This window comes from Ambystoma mexicanum, chromosome 2q (genome assembly GCF_040938575.1).
Source record: "Ambystoma mexicanum isolate Mex_15411 chromosome 2q, UKY_AmexF1_1, whole genome shotgun sequence".
NCBI lineage: Eukaryota > Metazoa > Chordata > Amphibia > Caudata > Ambystomatidae > Ambystoma > Ambystoma mexicanum.
In genome coordinates, this window is record NC_090924.1 from 1001313338 (window position 1) to 1001332879 (window position 19542).

General features: G+C 46.0%; 1 protein-coding gene across 1 annotated transcript; it reads left to right on the top strand.

Moving 5' to 3' along the window:
• The first annotated feature begins 17597 nt into the window (after nt 1-17597).
• Nucleotides 17598-18877, top strand: LOC138568825 (myb-related transcription factor, partner of profilin-like). The gene is made up of 2 exons (XM_069646595.1): nt 17598-18126; nt 18417-18877. Exons 1-2 carry the CDS (start codon nt 17598-17600, stop codon nt 18875-18877), a joined length of 990 nt encoding a protein of 329 aa, XP_069502696.1.
• Nucleotides 18878-19542: the final 665 nt, after the last annotated feature.

Below are 19542 nucleotides of genomic sequence, written 5' to 3' on the forward strand. Positions count from 1 at the left end.
TGCTAACTACTCTGTACACATTTCCGGGCTCTCAATATTCTATATACTTTCTTATTTATTTATTTTTTATTATTATTATTATTAATTTAATTATCTGGGTCCCCCACCCACAAGCAACTCCTGGTGGAGCACACCTCAGAGCCAGAAACAATAGGCTCCAAAACTCTGATCCTTCCTAAAAGGGGGGTGTGTCTCCTTTAAGAGATCCGCACTGCCTCCTAGCGGCCACGGAGCGCCACTGTGTAATCAGCCGCCTGATTAGAGCCGCAGCCCCACGGGAGATGCAGCTAACGCACACTGTGCTCCGGCAACGTCCCTGAACACCGCCCGGACTCCGCACTCAAGGAAGCAAAGCCCCCAACTTGCCCCACACACTCTTGCAGCCATGGCAGCCGGCTGAGTCCTCCACCCACTGACTCCGAGCGGGAGATGGCAGCCCCTCGCCCTGAAAACAACTCCGCCCACGCTGAGAAAACCAATGGACCCTGGGGCCCCTGCTTCTACCGAATGACACAAACTCCCATTGCTCCCACTGCCAGACACCGCGGAGGGGTCAAGTCATAAATGGTCAGGGTAGAAAAGACTGAAGGTTATTTCGGAAAAATAATCTTCAGTCTTTCTCCCTCGAACATTTCCATCTCAGGCTTTCAACCCTGATCCAAAACAAATAAGCATAGTTTGGGCTTTGCACCTGCTACTATCAGCTTCCAGTTAATACCACTATGGCAGGGCCTGGTTTTTCAATAGTTTTGTGGTATGCAGTAGACAGGAAGCAAGTAATAGTCTGAAAGTAAGTCTTCAATGTAAGTTCCTTATTTATGTTCATTGTCACAAGTAAATATTAAGTACATAGCAGTGACCATACATGTATTTCACATCAAAGATATTTGTTTTTCCACTTACTCATTGCAACTTCTTGTAATGTCCCTTCTCATTTTGCCACTAAGTAGAGCTGGCAGAGGCAGCAAACACTGGGGTAGAGCCGTGCCAGGACCAAGCCTTTGGCTCTGACTCTAGAGCCCAACGCGGGCCGAGCCTGTGTCCCATGGTGGCTGGACCAGGGCTGGAGGCCAAGGGGGATGGCGGCCCGCATGGTGGGGAGGGTTACAGGGGCAGTGGCAGTCTTATTTATGGGTATAGGGGCTGCGAAAGAGAACAAGGGGATGTTGGTGCTGGGGAGGGGGGACAGCACTGCTGTTTTGGGGATGGCAGGAGGAACAGGGAAAAAGATGATGATGTCACTTGGGGCGGGGTGCGGACAGCATGAGTATTTTTTATTATAGCGAGGATAAGGCTGGGAGAGTATGGGTAATGGAAACAAATGCTGTAGAAGTAAGGCAGGCGCTTGACTTACCTTTAATCGTTCCAGGAAGTGCTCTGGCTCATTCCAGCGAATAAAATTACTGGGGTGGGACAGGAAGTCTGGCAGCTCGGACAGGAAGTCAGAAGTGGGGCACCTGTATGTGCTACCAGCATGCCTGGAGCATTTTTGTAAATTATTTTCCATTTTACGGGCAGCAGGTAAAGCTTTTCATCAGCCTCTGCTTTGGGCAGGCACTGGCCCAAAAGAAGGGTCAGGCCAGAGCACCAGTTTAGGCCCAGGCTGGCCAAGCCCCACCGGGCTCACCCATCTTTATCAGTAACTATAAAAAAGTGATGATGCTCCTTGCAGTACCCTTTCCTGTGATGTCACTTCTGTTGGTGTGAATACATAGGGAAAGTAGGAGGTTTGCATGTGGCCTGGACAGACCTCTAACAGTACGGGTCCTGCATGGATAATGCAATGGATAATAGCCCTACAGTTTTGTTATTTGCTTGTTTGTTTGTTATTTGTTATTTGTTTGTGCTGAGTATGTGCTAAAATGCCATATGCCCCCAATGTTACAAAAAAGTTGATGGTTGGGAGGGGCATGGACGTGAATGACACCGTATGGAACCGCTTGCAGTGACCATTTTCTAAAGTTGGCCACCCTAGACGGAAAATTCTGGATTGGGGGTGGGGGAGATTGTGCGTCTTTGTGAGTGAGAAGTTAAATTGTCATCGGACATTTCAAAGAAAATCTACGTCCCAAAGTTAACGACACAGGCACAAGGTGAAAGGTGGAGTGCTTCAAGAATAAATATGAAAACCAAGAATTCTACAAAGTACTGTTTACAAGTAGGAACATATTTTAAATTTCACTCTTTTGACAATCATCAGACAAACACATCTACGCTTCTCACGAGTGAGCTTGAAACGTACGAAAATGTTCATTTATTCAACGTTAAGTTCTTTCCTGGACATGGGCTGCGAAGCTCAGCTGGTTTACATGAGGAAGGAAGCCCATCTGGGAACAGAATGTTTCCAACGAGCTGCAGCAGCCGAGCCTGGGGAGTGTCATGAAGAAGGCACACAGCGCAGCGCTGACATGCCCTCCTCTTGAATGCAATCACATGGATGCAGTGAGAGGAAAAAGTAACCACTGTGCTAGCTCTTCCCCTGTTGCTCATTTACAATCCATTCTCACAGAGCGCACAATGTGGGAAGAGGCCTTGCTTCTCAGTGTACTGTACCTCTCACAGGCCCTTACTGCTCAAAGACTATGAAATGTGCATTGATTTTAGTCTGTACGAAGTGTGAAAAAACAACCCTAGTGCTGGAGAAATGTTGAACTAAAACAGATTGAAAAACAATACACAACGTGCCCAACATACAGATCCAGTGACATTCCTTGTTCAAATGCAGTTACTTAAAGGGGTAGTTCACTCAAAAATGTTATGCTTTAAAAATATTAGCCATAATAAAAAAGATATAGCTTCCATGGCAAATAATATTTCAAATGACCATTCAAGTGTTGATTTTCAAGCACTTGAAGGCAGCCGTTTTCTAAGATGGAGCAGTTTTGTGTGTGAAAGTTAATGCTGTGCTCTTGCGGCAACAATCAAGCAAAATCCCCCTACTGGGAGATTTTTCTTATTGCAGATGCAGAGCAGAGCATTTTCCAGCATACAGGTAGAGGGATCATTGATGCTGGTGACATTTAAAAAAGTGGAAAGCAGAGCATAGAGCCTATTAAGTGGAGAGAGGCAACTAAGAGCTGATCTCATCAGAGCCATGTGACGCTTACTGCACAGGTCTATTCACCTGCTGTGTTTAAACACTGATGCCTCAAAAGCGAGGTCACTCCAGAGGAAGCAACCAATACACGGGGTAGGCAGATATACCTACAAAATAAGCTTCAATCACACTGTACTGAGGCATGGCACCTGTACATGGATCCAGCTGAAACATAAAGCCGTGCACTGCACCACCATTTGCCTGTTTCCCCCACTCAAAGTTTCACTATAAAGCCATTTTGGCAAACAGATGTGATGCAGAATTTGCCAGTAACACCACAGTGCTCACTTCGGAGAGGATCTCAGGGTAGCCCTGAAATCCTCTCCGACATGAGCACTTCCTCTGTGTGTTTGTGGGATTTTGCTCGCTGGGATTTTGCTCGCATTTTGGATTTCTAGCTACCCGCTGCCGGCATGCGCCACGTTGCTGGCAGAGGGGAGCAAGAAATCCTGAATGCAAGCAAAATCCTGCGAACACACAGTGGACAGTGCTCATGTCAAAGAGGATCTCAGAGCTCCGACATGAGCACTATGGTGTTCCTGGCAAATTCTGCATGACATCTAGTCGGGCTGACCGGGCTGGCAGTGCAACTATTGTGCCCAGCCTTGCCAAGGACACCAAGAGAGAATGTTTTGAGTCAACGGAAAAGATAGGACACCTGCAAGGGCAGGAAGCTGAAATTCTTCAGAAATGCAAGCAGAGAAACTCAAGTTTTCGGTCCCTACACACATGATCTGAACCTGGGAAACAAAGTCCAATTATTGGAGCCATACAGAGACAGTTGTTCCCACCAAACTGTAGACAGAAGATACAAAAGTAACACAGCATGACGTTGGAAGCTAGAATGTCCCTGCTCATGGCCATAGGAGTCTGAGAGTGGGAACCTCTTTGGGAAAAGGCAGCACTCTAGGGTCCTCCTCCCCACCCCCCATTGTGCTCATGTGCTGGTTGCTTTCCCAGGCTCAGAAGACCTGTAATAGCCAATCCTTACTCACCTCCAACGCTGCTCACATTTGTTGCAGGAGCCACTCACAATCCACTAGAATAACATGATCTCACTGGCAGCATCTTGTGGGTGGTCCCAGGCAGAGCTACTTGATGTGGCCAGACCAATTAGATCATCTATCCCCCATAGGGTGTATGTCTGTCCATGCTGTTCACCCAATCCTGTCTCATCTGAAGTTCGGGAATGTATGTTTTGTTTGTGATGTCACTGTGTAATAAAACCCCATTACCAGCCTATAATGAGTTGAGAGTGCATTGGAATATTCAAATGTCCATGTGCCTATCCCTGCTTTTTGAAATGTTTTATTAAAGCCGTAATTGTGTCACATTTCTGGAGTCCTCCATTTCTTGGGCATGGGGATTTCCCCTGAGCCCGACCTCTGGCTTTTCCTTCGCTTCAAATGGTAGCAGAGGATGGTTGCTAACGCCTTCGGCAAAAATGCTGTCTCCTCCGCATTCCTGCCTGCTCCCTGTGGAAAGTCCAGAAGATCAGAAGGTGGAGTGGCAGGCTGTGGGTGCGCTGGTGTTTGAGGGCTTCAGCAGATCCACAGAGCTGTAAGTATGATGGGTCTAGAAATCTGATAAATATTGGGGAAGGGTAATAATTGTTGTTTTTGATTCGTTTTTGCGTTATTGTGAAGGATCCATGTTATTAGGAGTTAGCTAGGTTATGGATTAAAAAAGTAAAATGACAATAAAATGTATACCTGTACTCTAGGCTGTCAGTTTGGTTTATGGATGAAATATATGAAAAGATTTTAAGAAAAGGATACCTGTTCTAGGCAGATAAATTAGTTACAGATGATTTATGTATGGATCCCTGTGTCTAGGTGCTAGCTTGGTCGCGGAAGGTGGTTTCTTAGTTTATCTCATGGAGATGTATTCCTATAAGCAGCAGTATAGAAGAAGGACCACATGATTTTTTTTTATCCCTTGTGATTTGAAAGCAGGAAGATGGCTGTGTTTAATGTCATCTGTGTTGGTATGTCTTGGGATATTGTCATTATTGGGGGTGTACTCGAAGTATTGGGATTTTTGCCTTAAGGTCATGATGTCACATATAAGGTTGTTGAATAGGACATGGTGCGTTGATGTGGGAGTGAAGGCCCGTAGTGGGGCATAGATGTGGTGGTAAGAGAAAAGGAGGAAAAGGAAAAAAAAAGAAAAGAGAACAGGAAGAATTTATGAACAGAAGGCAATGGTTTTTAACTTGATGTGGTAATGTTCAAATTGTTAAAGAGTGTAATGCCATTTCGATTGCACTCGAAGAGCACGTGAAGGAATTGTGGACTGACCTTTAACGGCGGAGGTAAAAAATGAAAGTGGTGTATGGTATCTGGTGTGTTTTGGGGTGCACCCAGATATGCAGACAGTGTGTGTGCTGAAGAATGCAGAAATAGTCTGTCTTGTTTCTTCCTCTTTCATGCTGTGGCTGTCTGTCTAATATATGTGTTTTTTCTGTGCTTTAATGGAGTGCTGGCCAGCGGAGAGGAAAACCCCCACTTATGTAGAAAGGAAATAAAAAGGAGAAACAAAGAGCTTTTTGTAAATGGCTGGCAGGAGCCCATATTTCTGCCAGTGACAGGCCGTGTGGGGTACAGGGAGGGGGAGATTGAAGCAGGCTAGCTGGCTCTAGCTCAGCGAGCGAGTGCACATGCAGCTGATCTTTCAACCTATGTCTTGCTGTAACATGAGGTAAAATTAAGTAAGTTAAAGGACAATGTATTGAGTATTTTGGTAGGTAATTGAAGTACACTATATGGAGCCAACCCCCCGAGAAGCAATGTTCCAGAGTGGCAATGATATTCGAGAAGCAATGTACACAAGTATTTGGACATAGAAAGAGAAGAGTTTTTTGTGTGAATGTTGACTTTGATTACACAACAATAGCAAGGATGTCGGCATACATACATCAGGGAAAAGTATGACATTGAAGTGTTAGGTGCAAAGTAAAGGAGATGCATTGTGTTAGCAATTATTTGGTGGTAACCTTACATGCAGTGGTGACATGACAAGCTTGGAAAGGTGGTTTGGGGAAGGAAGAATAATATAAAATGCTAGGGGTACAGAGAAGGAGAAGACAAGGAGGGGAGTCCTTGGATAAGGTGGGATTCGTTGGACCTTTGACAAGATAGGGGATGGCTGGCATAACGTGTACGGTGCTTACAAGATGTGATTTGGGAGGCAGAAGGGAAGAGGGCTATGAAGTAAGTCAGTTAAAGAGGATGAATCCCTTTTAGTAGTATGAACTGAGGCGCATATGATGAGCGCAGGGGAAAATAGATAGGGAAAGCATGAGATTTGGGCTAGAATATATAGGAATAAGTGAGGTTATAGATGATATATATAGGTGTGTAAGTATGACTAGTGGAGATTTTTGGAAACGAATAAGCCGAAGATTTGCAATTCCTATCTTTACCAGGTGTAAGGAACTCATGGTGGCAACAGTAAAGACAAACGCAAGTGATCACAGTTCAAGGGTGTTTATTACACTGTATGCAGGTTGGAAAAATGCCTATTCTAAAACTAAACCTAAGATGGGAGCAGGCGTCGACCATCAAATGTAAATAAGGCAGTCTTTGTGGCGTTGTGTTAAATAAAAAGGACCTATACTAAGAAACCTATTGCCAAACCTTACAACTAATACAAAAAGGGTGTGGGATGGTTTTCAAGAAAACAAAGAAGTGTTCACAAATAATATGTCAGTAGGCGGTGGCTTGGATCTCCCGACCCCACGTTTTGAGCACGGGGTAAGATGTAGTCTTCGAGCACAGCACATACTCGAGCTTTCCCAGCACGAAATGACAGCTCCACTTGCAGCTATTAGGACCGCTGAAGTCTTCTTTCTCTGCAAAAGTCTCTTGCCTTCGAGGGCCTGACGTATTCAATAACAAAACAAAAGTTCTGTCAACAAAATGAAAGTTTGTTTCCTGGTTTTACTTATGGTGAGGCTTCTTCTCCCCTTGGTCAGCCTCATCTGGGCGCTGTCCAGGGACGTCATTTAGGGGTCGCAACTGCGACCTCTGAAGTCTCCCTTGATACCTCTAAAAAAAGAATTTTAAAAAGGATATTTTTTTTTTTGTGTAATGCAAGCTCCTAGGCTGTGGCCAGCAAAATGTGGTTCTTTACTTCTGGAGTGGCTGGCTTTCTTGTTCAAGCATCTTAAAAAAAAAAAAAAAGAAAACAGAACAGGGGTGCCACAAGTCTAACACGTTCATCACTAACCCTAAATAAGAAAAAATAGGAATACCAAATAATGTGATTTTCTGGAATTGTATTCAATAATTGCTAGACTCATTAAAGGTTTATTTCAGGCACACTTCAGGGGGTGAGTCACTTGGTTAGTCTGTCCTTAAAACAACTCAACTCAGCCTTTCATCCTTCTGAGGCTGATAAATGAGTACCAACACAGGATGGGTGATATCGGGTGTATATTTTTCTATATAAAGCGCTTACGCGTAAGTGCTATATAATAACACATCATTATCATTTGGCCATAGACGTCTGCTTGCATTCACCGTAATTTGGTAATATGGGTCTATACACACTGCACTGATCCTAACAATACATATGGCGATCCATTCTTGTATGAAATGTACATCACATTATAGTGGTATCGCAACCATATTTTTCGTAGTGTATTTAGGTACAATGCTATTTGACGCCACTTCCTGTTTTGTCAAGCGGTGAAAGGTCGTGTTCCATCACTTCCACAATATCACTTCAGGGTGGGGTCAAATGACATCACTTCCTGTGATTTCATCAGAGGTCAAGGTTTATGTGATGTCACTTCCGGTACCCCAGGCATTTTGGTGAAATGACGTCCCTGGCGCTGTCCCCTGTTCCTCGTAATCTTGGGTGATCGGTTTTAACCCCTCGGTTCTCCCTCTTCTGGGTTTTAGATCCTAAAACAGTTCTTATCAATATCAAGGCCTCTGGGGTTATGATTTCCTGGTCCCGTGGGCCTGATAGGTATTCCAAGAAAAACAGCAAACACAAAATTCTGTTCTACGTATTTCTCGGGTGATCACAAATTGTACTCCACAAATCAAATAACAGTTCCTTCTCTTAATGGACTTTGGGTGATGGCTTCACCTGTGGATCTCCCTCATTTGGGCTCGGACCCCTCCTGACTGTTAGCCTCCCACCATCGGGTTCAATATGGCTTTTTCTTCCTTCACAGCTCTTAATGTCTTTTTAAACACTTCTAGTGGACATCCCTCGGCCGGGTTCACTCTTGGCAACACACAGTTTCTTGGGACATTAGACTTTGCCCCTTCTCGTCAGCATCCCTCTTCCGAGTTCACACTTGCCAACTTCACCTTCACATTCACTTTTAATGTTTACAGGATGCACTTCCCTTGATTTCTAATGTGGTAGGATTCACTTCCCCTGCTTTCTTTATAGTTCATAGATCAAAGGGCTTTTGACTGTACGGGGATTTTGCTTGACCTCCTTTATGACCACTTTCACCTATCTTGGCAGCTCTCCTACGGCCTTCTAGTATCTATAGTTTTACTCGGAGGGTGCTCGACCAGAGTTTCTCAGAGCAGCACCCACGTGGTGCCGGTCCCCTTTTGCAGCTGGTCTTCCCTTTCAATTTTTCAGTTCTTTGAACTTTTCTCACTTTGCAACTTTCCTTCACCACAGCCCTGTTCTTATCAACTCTCCCCTCGACTCCCCGGCTGTGATGAACTGCTTGGTTTTCCTCTTTACTGGAGTCAAGGCCAGTACCACAGAAGCAGGAGTCTCCTTGGCTCCAGTTTATCAGTGTCAATCAGCTCTGTGTACCATTGACATCTGTTGCAGCACATTTGGGCTATTGTCCTCGGTCTTACATTTCTTTCAGCGGGGGGTTCGTGGGGTTTTGTCAAAAAAGGACAAGGTCATGTCTCTCCTCGTCAGCCTCTTGATATTTCCCACCGTTTTCCTCCTCTTGAACTGCCGGTTGTGGATAGCAGTCTCGTTGTGCCATCTCCCTTGCTCGTACTGTGCTAACTTGCTCCACCTTTTATCCCTGTGGGAAAAAGGAAGGGCCGTCAGGTGTGTGTGATTTAAATCAATTGCCTGATTTCGCCTGACCCTGATGTCGGGACAGGTCAGGTAAACAGTTTTATTACAAGCCCGTTTTCGGTTGTGGTGTTAGAAAGTGTCTGTGTCTGAAAAGGGGGGGGGAGTTTTGGGGTGTTCTGCAGGATAGGAAGGGAAAGAGGTGTTACATGGAATTATAGTCCTCATATTCGTGATCTTGGAATGGTGGGTTTTGGAGGGTTTCGGAAATGAGTAGGAGGGTTTGTGGGAGCTAAGTGTTGGTCACTTTCGACAGGGAGTTCGGAAAGTGACAATCAGAGGAACGGGATTGGTAGGGCTTGTGGGGCAAATGGGAATAGATGGGATTGTGAAATAAACAAGGGGGGTTGTGGAAACTGTAGTATTTTACCTGAGCAGGTGGGGAGTGTGTAATAATCAGGGAGGGGAAGAAGAATTATTGGGAGTATTCGGATAGTGAACAGGAAAACAATGATTCTGAGAAAGATGGTTTCTGAATGCACGGGGTATGTAATGGATTCACCAGAAGGGGAGGGGGTGGTGGATTCTCAAAAAGGACCTTTATCGGATGGAAGGGAGGTCGAGTTGATCCAGCCCATAAAAGTCTCGGGACCTCATCTTCCTCGTCCCTTACTCCGGTATACTATCGCGTCTCACCTTGGGCATTCCACTGAGCACAACCCCGGGCTCCCTTACCCCGGTGATCCTCCTTTGCTCGTCCACCATCAGGGTTATGATCTGAGAGCACCAGCCCTCCCCTGGCCACCTGAATAAGGGTTTCCCGAAATTTACTTGGGAGAATACCCTTAGGTTTCTCACACAGGATGAAGCAAAATCTTGTATATAGTGAGCAAAGTGATGTTTGCCTCACATTGCTAGTGGAGCGAGTATTACGATGGGTATGATGACGTGCTTTGAAAAATGTATTGTTAATGTAGGTCTTTAAGTGGGCTGGGGCCCAGAGCCCCAACAGTATCTAAATACTGCCCAGAACCAGGACTCATTGGATTGGTTATTCCCTATTAAAGCTTTCGAGGACTATATGAATAATAATGTTGTTTTGACAGTGAAGGTCACTTTTTGGGGACGATTAGATTGGCATTTTTAGTTAAAGGAATTTAAGATTGAGTGGTTTGTAACAAAGGAAGCGCAGTGAAAAGGCGGTATATTCATTGATTTTGTCAGGCGATGTATCAAGGTAGTGTCATTAGAATATTTTTAATTGGTATGTGTGAATAATGGATTAGTGTTTGAGGTTGTATGAGGTAAAGACACCTTCTGGGTTAGTGATTGTTTACATATGGATATGTTATATGGATTAAAATGCGGTGTGCACATTTATGACATGGGTAACACATTTTCTCAAACTAGGGTTCATTCCATTCTATTGCGCGCACACACACAATTTAGATTGGCCCAAAATAATACATTAATTCGATCGCAGAGGCTGTGTTTCGGCTTTCAAAGCACACAATTGATCTGCTGTTTTGAATTTGGGACTGTGCCATACAGTGTTCAAGTATTTCATTTGAGCACTGCGTAAAGACACGTTAGAGAATATTTTGTTTATATATCATGTTTCCCATGCAAGTGGCTTCATTAGCAATAAGCAGGATACTTTGAAGGGCATAAAGCAGTCACACAGAGGACAAGGGAGAGACGCTCTCGAATTTGCAAGGGAAACCATGTTTGGAGTTCAGATGCATTGCAGGACGATCATTTGGAAAAGAGGGATGCCTGCCCAATGTTTCCCCACACACATGTAGTGAGACAGGAATGACTTCAAGGGTTGTTAGGGAGAATTCTCATAAATGTGCCAATTCCCTCTACCTTTTTAATTCTGTTTGTTTTCTGTGTTTATTACATTTGGTTATGGAGATTAAGACAACTCCATAGGCATCATCTTTTCATTTGTGTCACACAGCACCCTCAGTGCAGTGACACAGGGAAGCTTTTTAGGCTGCCCCAGGGTTTAAATACCTTCTCTGGGATAAACTACTGTTTCCCAGAGAAAGTAAAGTGAAATTGACTTTGCTAGACTTTTCAGATTCCTAGACCCCGCACACCCTAGCTTACAATAGAGTGTTGGAGGGGTTACCTAGTATCCCCTGTGTCTAGAAACTCATGTAGCAGTGAAATGCTACCTTTTCCTCTCGAAATGGCTGGTGGCAGTGGTTTTACAACAAACTACCCAGATTTTTCCCGACCGCGAACAACGGTAGCGTTAAATCGCGGGAGCCATGTTTTTCAAGATGGCGTCTGAGCACCTCTGTTTAAACAGGTCCCGGTCTTCTTTATTCTCCATTTCTTTGTGGAAAGGTCCTTCTAGAGTTTGTCTCTGAGCGGCAAACCAGGTTTGGTCCCTTGTTCCTACGCCTTTGGCGGGCTTCAGGACTGAAGACCGCCTCTGGCGCCCAAGTGTCTGGGGTGGGCAGGAAGTGAGGGTGGTGCCCGAAACTCCCTGTGCTAACTCTCCTAGGAGACCCAAATGTAATCTGGCCTGATTGGCTGGCTGACTCTCCGGCAAGGACAGCCACCCTGCTGGGTGAGTGGCAGCTAGGCTGGAATGAATGGGAGAAAACGGTTTAAAAGACGAGTATCTTGACTTGGAAGGCAGCGTCGACCACTGGAACGAAAGAACCGAAGACGAGCTGGAAGAGGACGGCTGCTGCAACTCCTGGACCATTGGCCTGCTCGGTGAAGCTCTGCTGCAGGTCCGAATCGCCAAGTTCATCTCCACAGAGAAGCCCTTCAAGGACTACTCATCCCTTTGAATTGGTGGGACCAATCAAATCGTAAGCCACCTGGACACCATTCTCGAAGCTGGTTCTATTTTTCTCAGAGTGCTGCAGGAAACCGAATAGCCAGGGAGAAGGACACCAGTTTGTGTGCTTGACGACAGCTACCGGAATCGAAGATTTTCCAGTTTGCCAGCTTGTGACCAGTCCGTGTGTAGTGCAGGAGTCCCCTGACATCCTCCCTCTTGTCCCCATGAATGAGGCTCAGGAACAGCGAGATCTGCAGGAAATGCCAGGAACAGAAGTTTTCAGCTGCATCTTTTTCTTCAACATAAGGTACTGTGAAAACCCGACCCAGAGAACTTACCTCTCACTGCTAAAGTGCGTGAAACTTTGGCAACTTGCAGGCCTAGTCAGCTTGTGACCCGACATGTGAACCTTTCTTCTATCAACTACTTCGGAGAACCGTGACAAAGGCTTTTCCGTTTAAACTATCAGAACCGTTTTTACCTATACAAGACTCTAGTCCATTCACTTTGGCCTTCCTATTGCATTGCACTAACTCCTCTGGTGAACTCAAGCTATTTGCACTGTTTAAGAGTAACTGTATTAATCATTTTATTATCTTATGCCTTTTTGCTCCTACTTCAAATGCTCTGAATGCCATTTTGCTCCTCCTTCAAAGTAGTTTAAATGTCACAGAACCGGATAGTGTGAAGTACTGTAAAAAAAATGTGTGTGATATTGATTTCCTCCTTTTAGTGAATGTTTTCTAACTGACTGTGTAATAAATTAAGAAGTGTTTTACCAAGAAACCTTTAGTATAAGTGTCTATCTGAATACTTGTGATTGTAGACCTCTATGTAACACCCTTACAAGCTCACATTCCCTCTTGAGATAAGCCTGGCTGCTCAGCTCGCTACCAAAACCTGTGTGGAACAAACTTATACCAAAGATTGGTTTTGCTTACACCTGTAGTCATAGTTGTGTGTAGTGGTCCCAGAGGGTACTGCATGCAAACTTTGCCTAACAAGGGTCAAGACAGGGCCACGCTGAAACATACAGACATGATTATGAGAAGTGAGTAGCCCCAGATAGAAACGCACATAGTTGGGCTGTGCAAAACATAACAGGAAGACGAAGAAGCATGAGGGAGAGAGGAAGAAAGCAAACGCGTAACATTAGGACACATTTTTCAAGCATGCAAAAAAGCAAGGCAAGGAAAATTGGCAAGATTCGAGAGGAGGGAATAGCACTCCCTTCACGGTACAGTGCATAACCACATGAACAGTATGCCCAAGGTCGCACAGTGTCAGACGAATGCGCTGCAAGTTGAACCTACATCACAGACAAATACGGCTGCTATAAATACCATTGCAAATGCAGACACATACAGGACAAGGGGTGTAGTGGCATTGGGCGGAGATCCCTTTCTGGGAGAACATGACCTTTTTTACACCATTGATGTCAGCATTCTATGGCTAGAAGGAACACAGGAGTGCGCCATTAGAATGGGAAGTAGTTCCCCATAAAACACACACACAGTCAGCCTGACTGGCAGAGACAAAGAGCAGACTATCACGGGTACTAACAGCGGTCTTTAATCAAATGCAAGACACGCATAGAGAAGGAAGAGTGACAAAACAGCTATGAGAGTTGCAATGGTGAGGGAGGACAGAGTGACTTCACATGGGGATAATAATGAGTGAGTGAAGTCGGGAATGGAGACAGCTGTTGATGTAGGGGTAGGCTGACTCATTTCATAGCTGGAGGCTTGTTCATACCAAATGAATGGGTATTTAATGTAAGTTTTGTGTTCAAACAGGGACAGGGAGGCTTTGGCATCAATATTAAGCATATTGCAAGCTGTAGCACAAACAATGGTCACACATTGAGGGGAGCAAAGTTGGAGGTGTGGAAAGAGAGGGGTAATGGTGCACAACATTTGTGGAGAAAGAAGGGTATTTCATTGGGGGTTTTGTCCATTTTTTCCTTTTTTGGTCGATAGGGGGAGGGGGCAACACCCATGGTACATAAGGATTTCCCCACTACAATACCAGATAATATTCCTGCAACATGAGTATAATACCAGATTGAATAGCAGAAATCAGATGTTTAACAGAACAATGGCTAGGAATGAGGGGGAAGCTCAATGTGCAAAATGGGGACGCATTTGCCAATAAGGATGCAACGTACAAAAGTAAGTAACATAACTTTGTGTATATTATTAACTGACCCTGGATGTGTCATAAAGTTTAGGAATGTCATTCTTTCATATAGCCCCGTTGGTGTAGCATATCAATGCAACTGTACGGAGCGACACATGAGGAGGTCAGTTCTTGTGGAAGTGAAGGAAAGGTGAATAGGGATGGCAGGTAGACAAGAAGAAAAGTATCTTTTTTATGGGATGTAGAAAATGTAAATATATATATTGAAATATCATGCAATGGTTTTGTTATGTGTTTGAAACATAATGTATGTGAAATGTGAAATGTATGGTCGAAGCATTTGGAGAAAGGACAGAAATATATGTGCTAGAGATGGTAGGCAAACTTGTGCACACATATCTCATACCTGCATGCACACATATATCCCATGCGCTAGTTTCAGCATCAAGAAAGGTTAGGGAGGTAACAGTTGTGTTTTGCAGGCACCACACAGCATGAAGAAGGTGGGCAAGAGGAGAAATGGCAAGACAAAGGCAGCTCATGCAGGCCTGCCAACAAACACAGCAACAGAAAACGACAAGTTCAGCATTAGTGAAAGAAAAGGAGGCTTCTTGGACCTCGCGTGAAAGCCATCACCATCACATTGGCGCAGAGCACAGACATTTCCAGCTCGTCACTTGGAGGAATCACACTGCGGCATGGCAAAAGCACCATGCGCAGGAGAAGAGAGAGCTTATTAAAAGGGGAGTAACATTCTGGCCATTACTTTAGTATGACTCTTTTTCCCCATTTGGTCTCTACAAGATAAATTAATTCAGCTCAAGGATGTATTCAGAAGAGGAGAAGAAGTAGCAAGGACTGGAAAAGGGCTATGTTGTGTTTGTTTCTGTTGTGTTCTTTGTCTCTCTCATGTGGTTAACGGTAAATGGGACTGCTAATACTCCAGAGAAATTAGGAGAGCAACAGCATAATGAATGACATTAAAGGCAGAAGTTGATTGAGTAGTGAGCATGTGAGATGTGAATTAGATGGAAGTGATAGATAAATAAAAGGAAGAAGTAGTAGTAGCGAGTACTTAGGCAACGGTAGGACGTAATAATAAAGCAAATGTATATACACTTTGAGAAGCTCACCCGATTTTCTCTGTGTTTCAGGCAAAGGGATTTGTACACAAATAGCAGGAGGAGCAATGCGCAGCGAATGACCCCGCACCCGAGCCCAGGAGCAGAGACAGCAGGCCCTATCGCCGAGAGGGTTTATGGGACCCAGCATAATGCCTAGATGTCACGAAGCTAGGACACAAGAAAAGCCACTGTTTGTGTGCTCGCCAAATCCTATGTTCCCCTATAATAATGTTAGTAATAATTTTGTCCCTGTGCACCAACTATCCTACTATCCAGCATATGTACTTGAGGGAGCGTTGGACTTACATGGTGTCTAGGCAGATGAAAAAGGGGACAGGGGTAAGAGACAGACCTTTGGGGCAGCGGAGAAAATGAATTTTGGGGTGGCAAATTTTCAACAAAAAAAATAAACTACCAATGGACTGTTCGGTCCCACCAGAAGTATCGGAGCATCACTTAAGTGGCCTCCCCCATGCTTGTGGTGGCAAGGGTCACCTGTTGTGCATGAAAGAGGAAAATAAATAAATAATGTACAAATAGGAAATTACAGCTGGAATTATTTTTATCTATGTTTGTTCTGTATTCTCTACCTCTTTATCCTCCTAGGAGAGCAAAAAAGGAACAATTTATTATGCATGCATTATGCACCTGAACAAGTATGTTCCTTGAATTACTGAAGTAATGACGTGACCCCTTGCAAGTATTGTAAAGAGATGAAGCAGCAGTGGAGCGCCAGTACCCATTTTTTAAAAAAAGCATGAGTGCTTGTATGTCCAATTTGGCCCACACCATTAACCACCACATGACCCGTGTGGGGAGGGAAACTTCAGGGGAGGGCTCTCCCACTTCCCTGGCCATGAGCATCTACAAGAATTCTCTGACAGTTCCAGAAAAAGCAGGCTACACTACAGTGAATGACACAGAAGATATTACCCAATGAGGAAAGTTATATGAAAACATGACAATGATAGAGGATTGCTGAAATGCAGATGACCAGATACAATACATCCTGAAAGGCCCAGACAAAGGAAGAGCAGGAATTGTAACACAAGGGGAAATGCAGTGACTTAAGACCAGAAAAAGAGCAGTAGGGGGGCTGTCTGAATGCTGCAAGAGACACCAGCTACCAGTACATGGACAGGAGTTTGCAGGAGAAGAATGGGTTGAAGGGCTGCAGGGATGCAAAGCACAAGTGCTCCTGGAGGTTCCAGTGGAGATGGTGCAGACAGAGAGAACGATGATACCTCACGGTGTGGGCAAAGAAGTTCATGCTGCTCACATGGGTAGAAAACAAGGTAGGGTTCTGTCCAGAATGCCCCTCAGGAATAACACAACTACATTACCAGGATGAAGGTCCATGGCATGAGAGGAGGCAAAGCAATATTCACGGACCAACATTGGGCCTGAAGCTCCACAGATAGAGGAGGAGTATGTACCCTGGTGCCATTGAACACACCAGCCTTGGTGGTGCCCCAGACAAACATAGAAATTGATGGATTCCCCAATCTGGACGCACATTGGAGGAAGAAGAGGTCGCTATAGCTGAGCAGGGTGAAGAGGAGATGACCCGGAGCACAGACCAACACAGAAGGAGCTCAAGCAACCTGAAGGGGGTGGCAAAGGTGTGGAACCACAAGACACCCATCAGTGGGGAGGGGCTTTGAGTATGTCTGGTCTATATATATGGACCAGAGGGGGGACTATTGTGGGGGAATCAAACCCCCCCCAGCATACCACCAAGATGACAGATGCCACTCACTGAAGCAGCCCACAGGCCATAACTGGATGACATCACCAAAGTAATCGAAGAGGTGACATGGCTGAAAACACACACATTTAGATGCGTTAAGACATGAAGCACATGCATTCCTGCACAAAGCTATGCAAACACTTAGGCCACATTACTCTTAGGCACGAAGAACATGCTTATGGCTCACTTAGCTAGTTGCACAAGAACAAACATGAACTGCTTATTGACGCTTTAACACAACTAACGTAACCGGCCATGAAAATAAAGATGGAAGCTACAGCTTCGTTGAAATAAATGGAAGACGCTAGAGAGACTCAAAGAACAGGGTGAGGCTTTACACACTGATTTCCCTGAGAAACGCAGGCTGGGCTGGCAGTGCAGCTATTGTGCCCAGCTTTGCCAAAGACACCAGGAGAGAATGGGCTTCATTACGAGTCCGCCGGTCTGGAATGCAGTGATTCCGTGATGATGGTAATAAAGTTTCTGCGTCCGCAATGTTGCGGAAAGAGCGGCCAATTACGTCCTGTCGGTCGCATGCACCACGCCGATGCAGAAACGGTGTCACTGTCGCCACGTAAACACCCTCGAAAATGGACATTCCACCCCCAAAAGCAGTGTAAAAACCGTGTCCACCGCCGTCCTCACAGGCACAGAAGCGGAAATACCATGACCGCGAAAACCGGAAGAGAGAGGCGGCCATTATATAAACCACAATCCACTGCCATCCAGAGTCAGCACAGGCCAAATCACCACTCTGAGAAGGCAAAAAGGACCAACACCATGGCAGCTAGGATCCCTGCACAGAGACAGCGGAAACAGCGCTTCAGCGAGGCAGAGCTGACTGTGCTAGTGGACCACATTGTGCAGCATGCAGAAATGCTGATCAGTGCTGACCAACGCCGTGCAACCCAGCAGCGTAGAAAGGAGGTGTGGGCAGAAGCTGCACGCAAGTGTACAGCTGTGGGTGTCACCACACGCAGCGTGAAGGACTGCCACAAGAGATGGGACGACCTCAGACTGAGGGTGCGAAACCTAATTGCTGCACACCGGCAGCGCAGCAGTGGCACAGGTGGAGTGCCTGCTTCACTACTAAGACTGCAGACATGGGAGGAGCGCTGCAGCAGTGTCCACCACCTTGTGGCAATACATGGAATTGGAGATGGAGAGGCAGGAGTGAGCCCATCTGCTTATGCTGGTAAGTGCACATGCTACATTGACATGAGTACTTGTTGAGCCCAGGAGTGCCCCAAAGGACCCATTCACAACCCCGCCCAGGAGTGCCCCAAAGGACCCATTCACAGCCCCCCCAGGAGTGCCCCAAAGGAGCCATTCACAACCCCTCCCCCCAGGAGTGCTCCAAAGGACCCATTCAAGACCCAGACGAGAAGCAACACCCCCACAATACATGGCCACCTATCTGATGCATGTGATGGACCCATCAGGTAGCAGCACACAACTAATAGCATGTCCTCTGTGTCTCCACAGCCATTTCAAGTGTCAGCAACAACTCCCAACAGGTGAGGCAACATGCACCTGCATGTGGAGAACCCAGCACCCCCGCCCAGGAGGATGAGGCAAGCTGCTCTGCAACTCAGCCACCAGCTGCATCTGGCACAGATGCACCAGCCAACACCACCATCCCCATGCTGCCTGCTGCCACAAAAGTGCCACGCCCACCCATCTTGCCCACAGATGCCATCCCTGAGAACATCTGCCCTGCAGAGGAGGCTGCAGGCAGTGACAACAGTGCCCCAGCCCTGCAGGCTGAAATAGGGCCACAGGGGGAGGAGCCAAACCTGGGTGACATATCATCCCTCCAAGACCTCCAGTTCAGCACCCCATCACTGCATAGTCCCATGAGGTCGCCAACACTCTCCATGGCTGAGCTGAATGCCTGTATGCAGTGGATGGAAGGATCAGCAGGCCACCCTTACCCAGCTAGTTGAAAGACAGCTGGAGGAGTCCAGGCTGCAGCGGGAGGAGGCCAGGCTGCAGAGGGAGAGTTACACTACATCTGTGCGTCGGATGTCCAGGGCCATTAGATGGTTTGCCACCACCATTGTGACCTTGGCATGCCATGTCCGGGAGGGCAACAACAACACATCCACGATAGTGGAGTCCATGTTGTTTGCCCAGCAGGTGTATCTGGGACATATGCCAACACTGACACCAACAGTGCCGTCTACTGTTACGCTCACCTGGCTCCCACAGGGGCGTCGGTCGGACCCGGACAGCTGCGGTCTCCACCCACGTGATGCGTAGTGCAGTGATGACTGACTGGATCTGCCCTCCTAATCATGTCTGCTTAACCCGTAGAAATATTCTCCTGCAAGTGGAGAGATGGATTTAGCCACTTGTGGATTCAAGTGATGGCACCCCCACAGTCGTCCCCAACTAATCACCTCCGAAATGCCCTCACAGCAATCTCACCTTATATTCTTGAAAGATGAGCTCTCCATCGTGCGTGGATTCGCAGGGGCGTGTCGATTCCAGTTACTTCACTGGTTTGAAGGCTCGGGAGAGTTCTGTAGAGTATTGACTTTGAGGTTCCTGGTGAGGACCAGTAAGTATTGAGTTCATAGAGTTCAATATGTGTGATGTTCACTCTTGT

Coding starts and splice junctions, on each gene's coding strand:
- LOC138568825 (XM_069646595.1), top strand. CDS start 17,598: ATGACCGCGAAAACCGGAAGAGAGAGGCGGCCATTATATAAACCACAA. Junction 18,127..18,416: donor GAGCCCATCTGCTTATGCTG/GTAAGTGCACAT, acceptor GTGTCTCCACAG/CCATTTCAAGTGTCAGCAAC.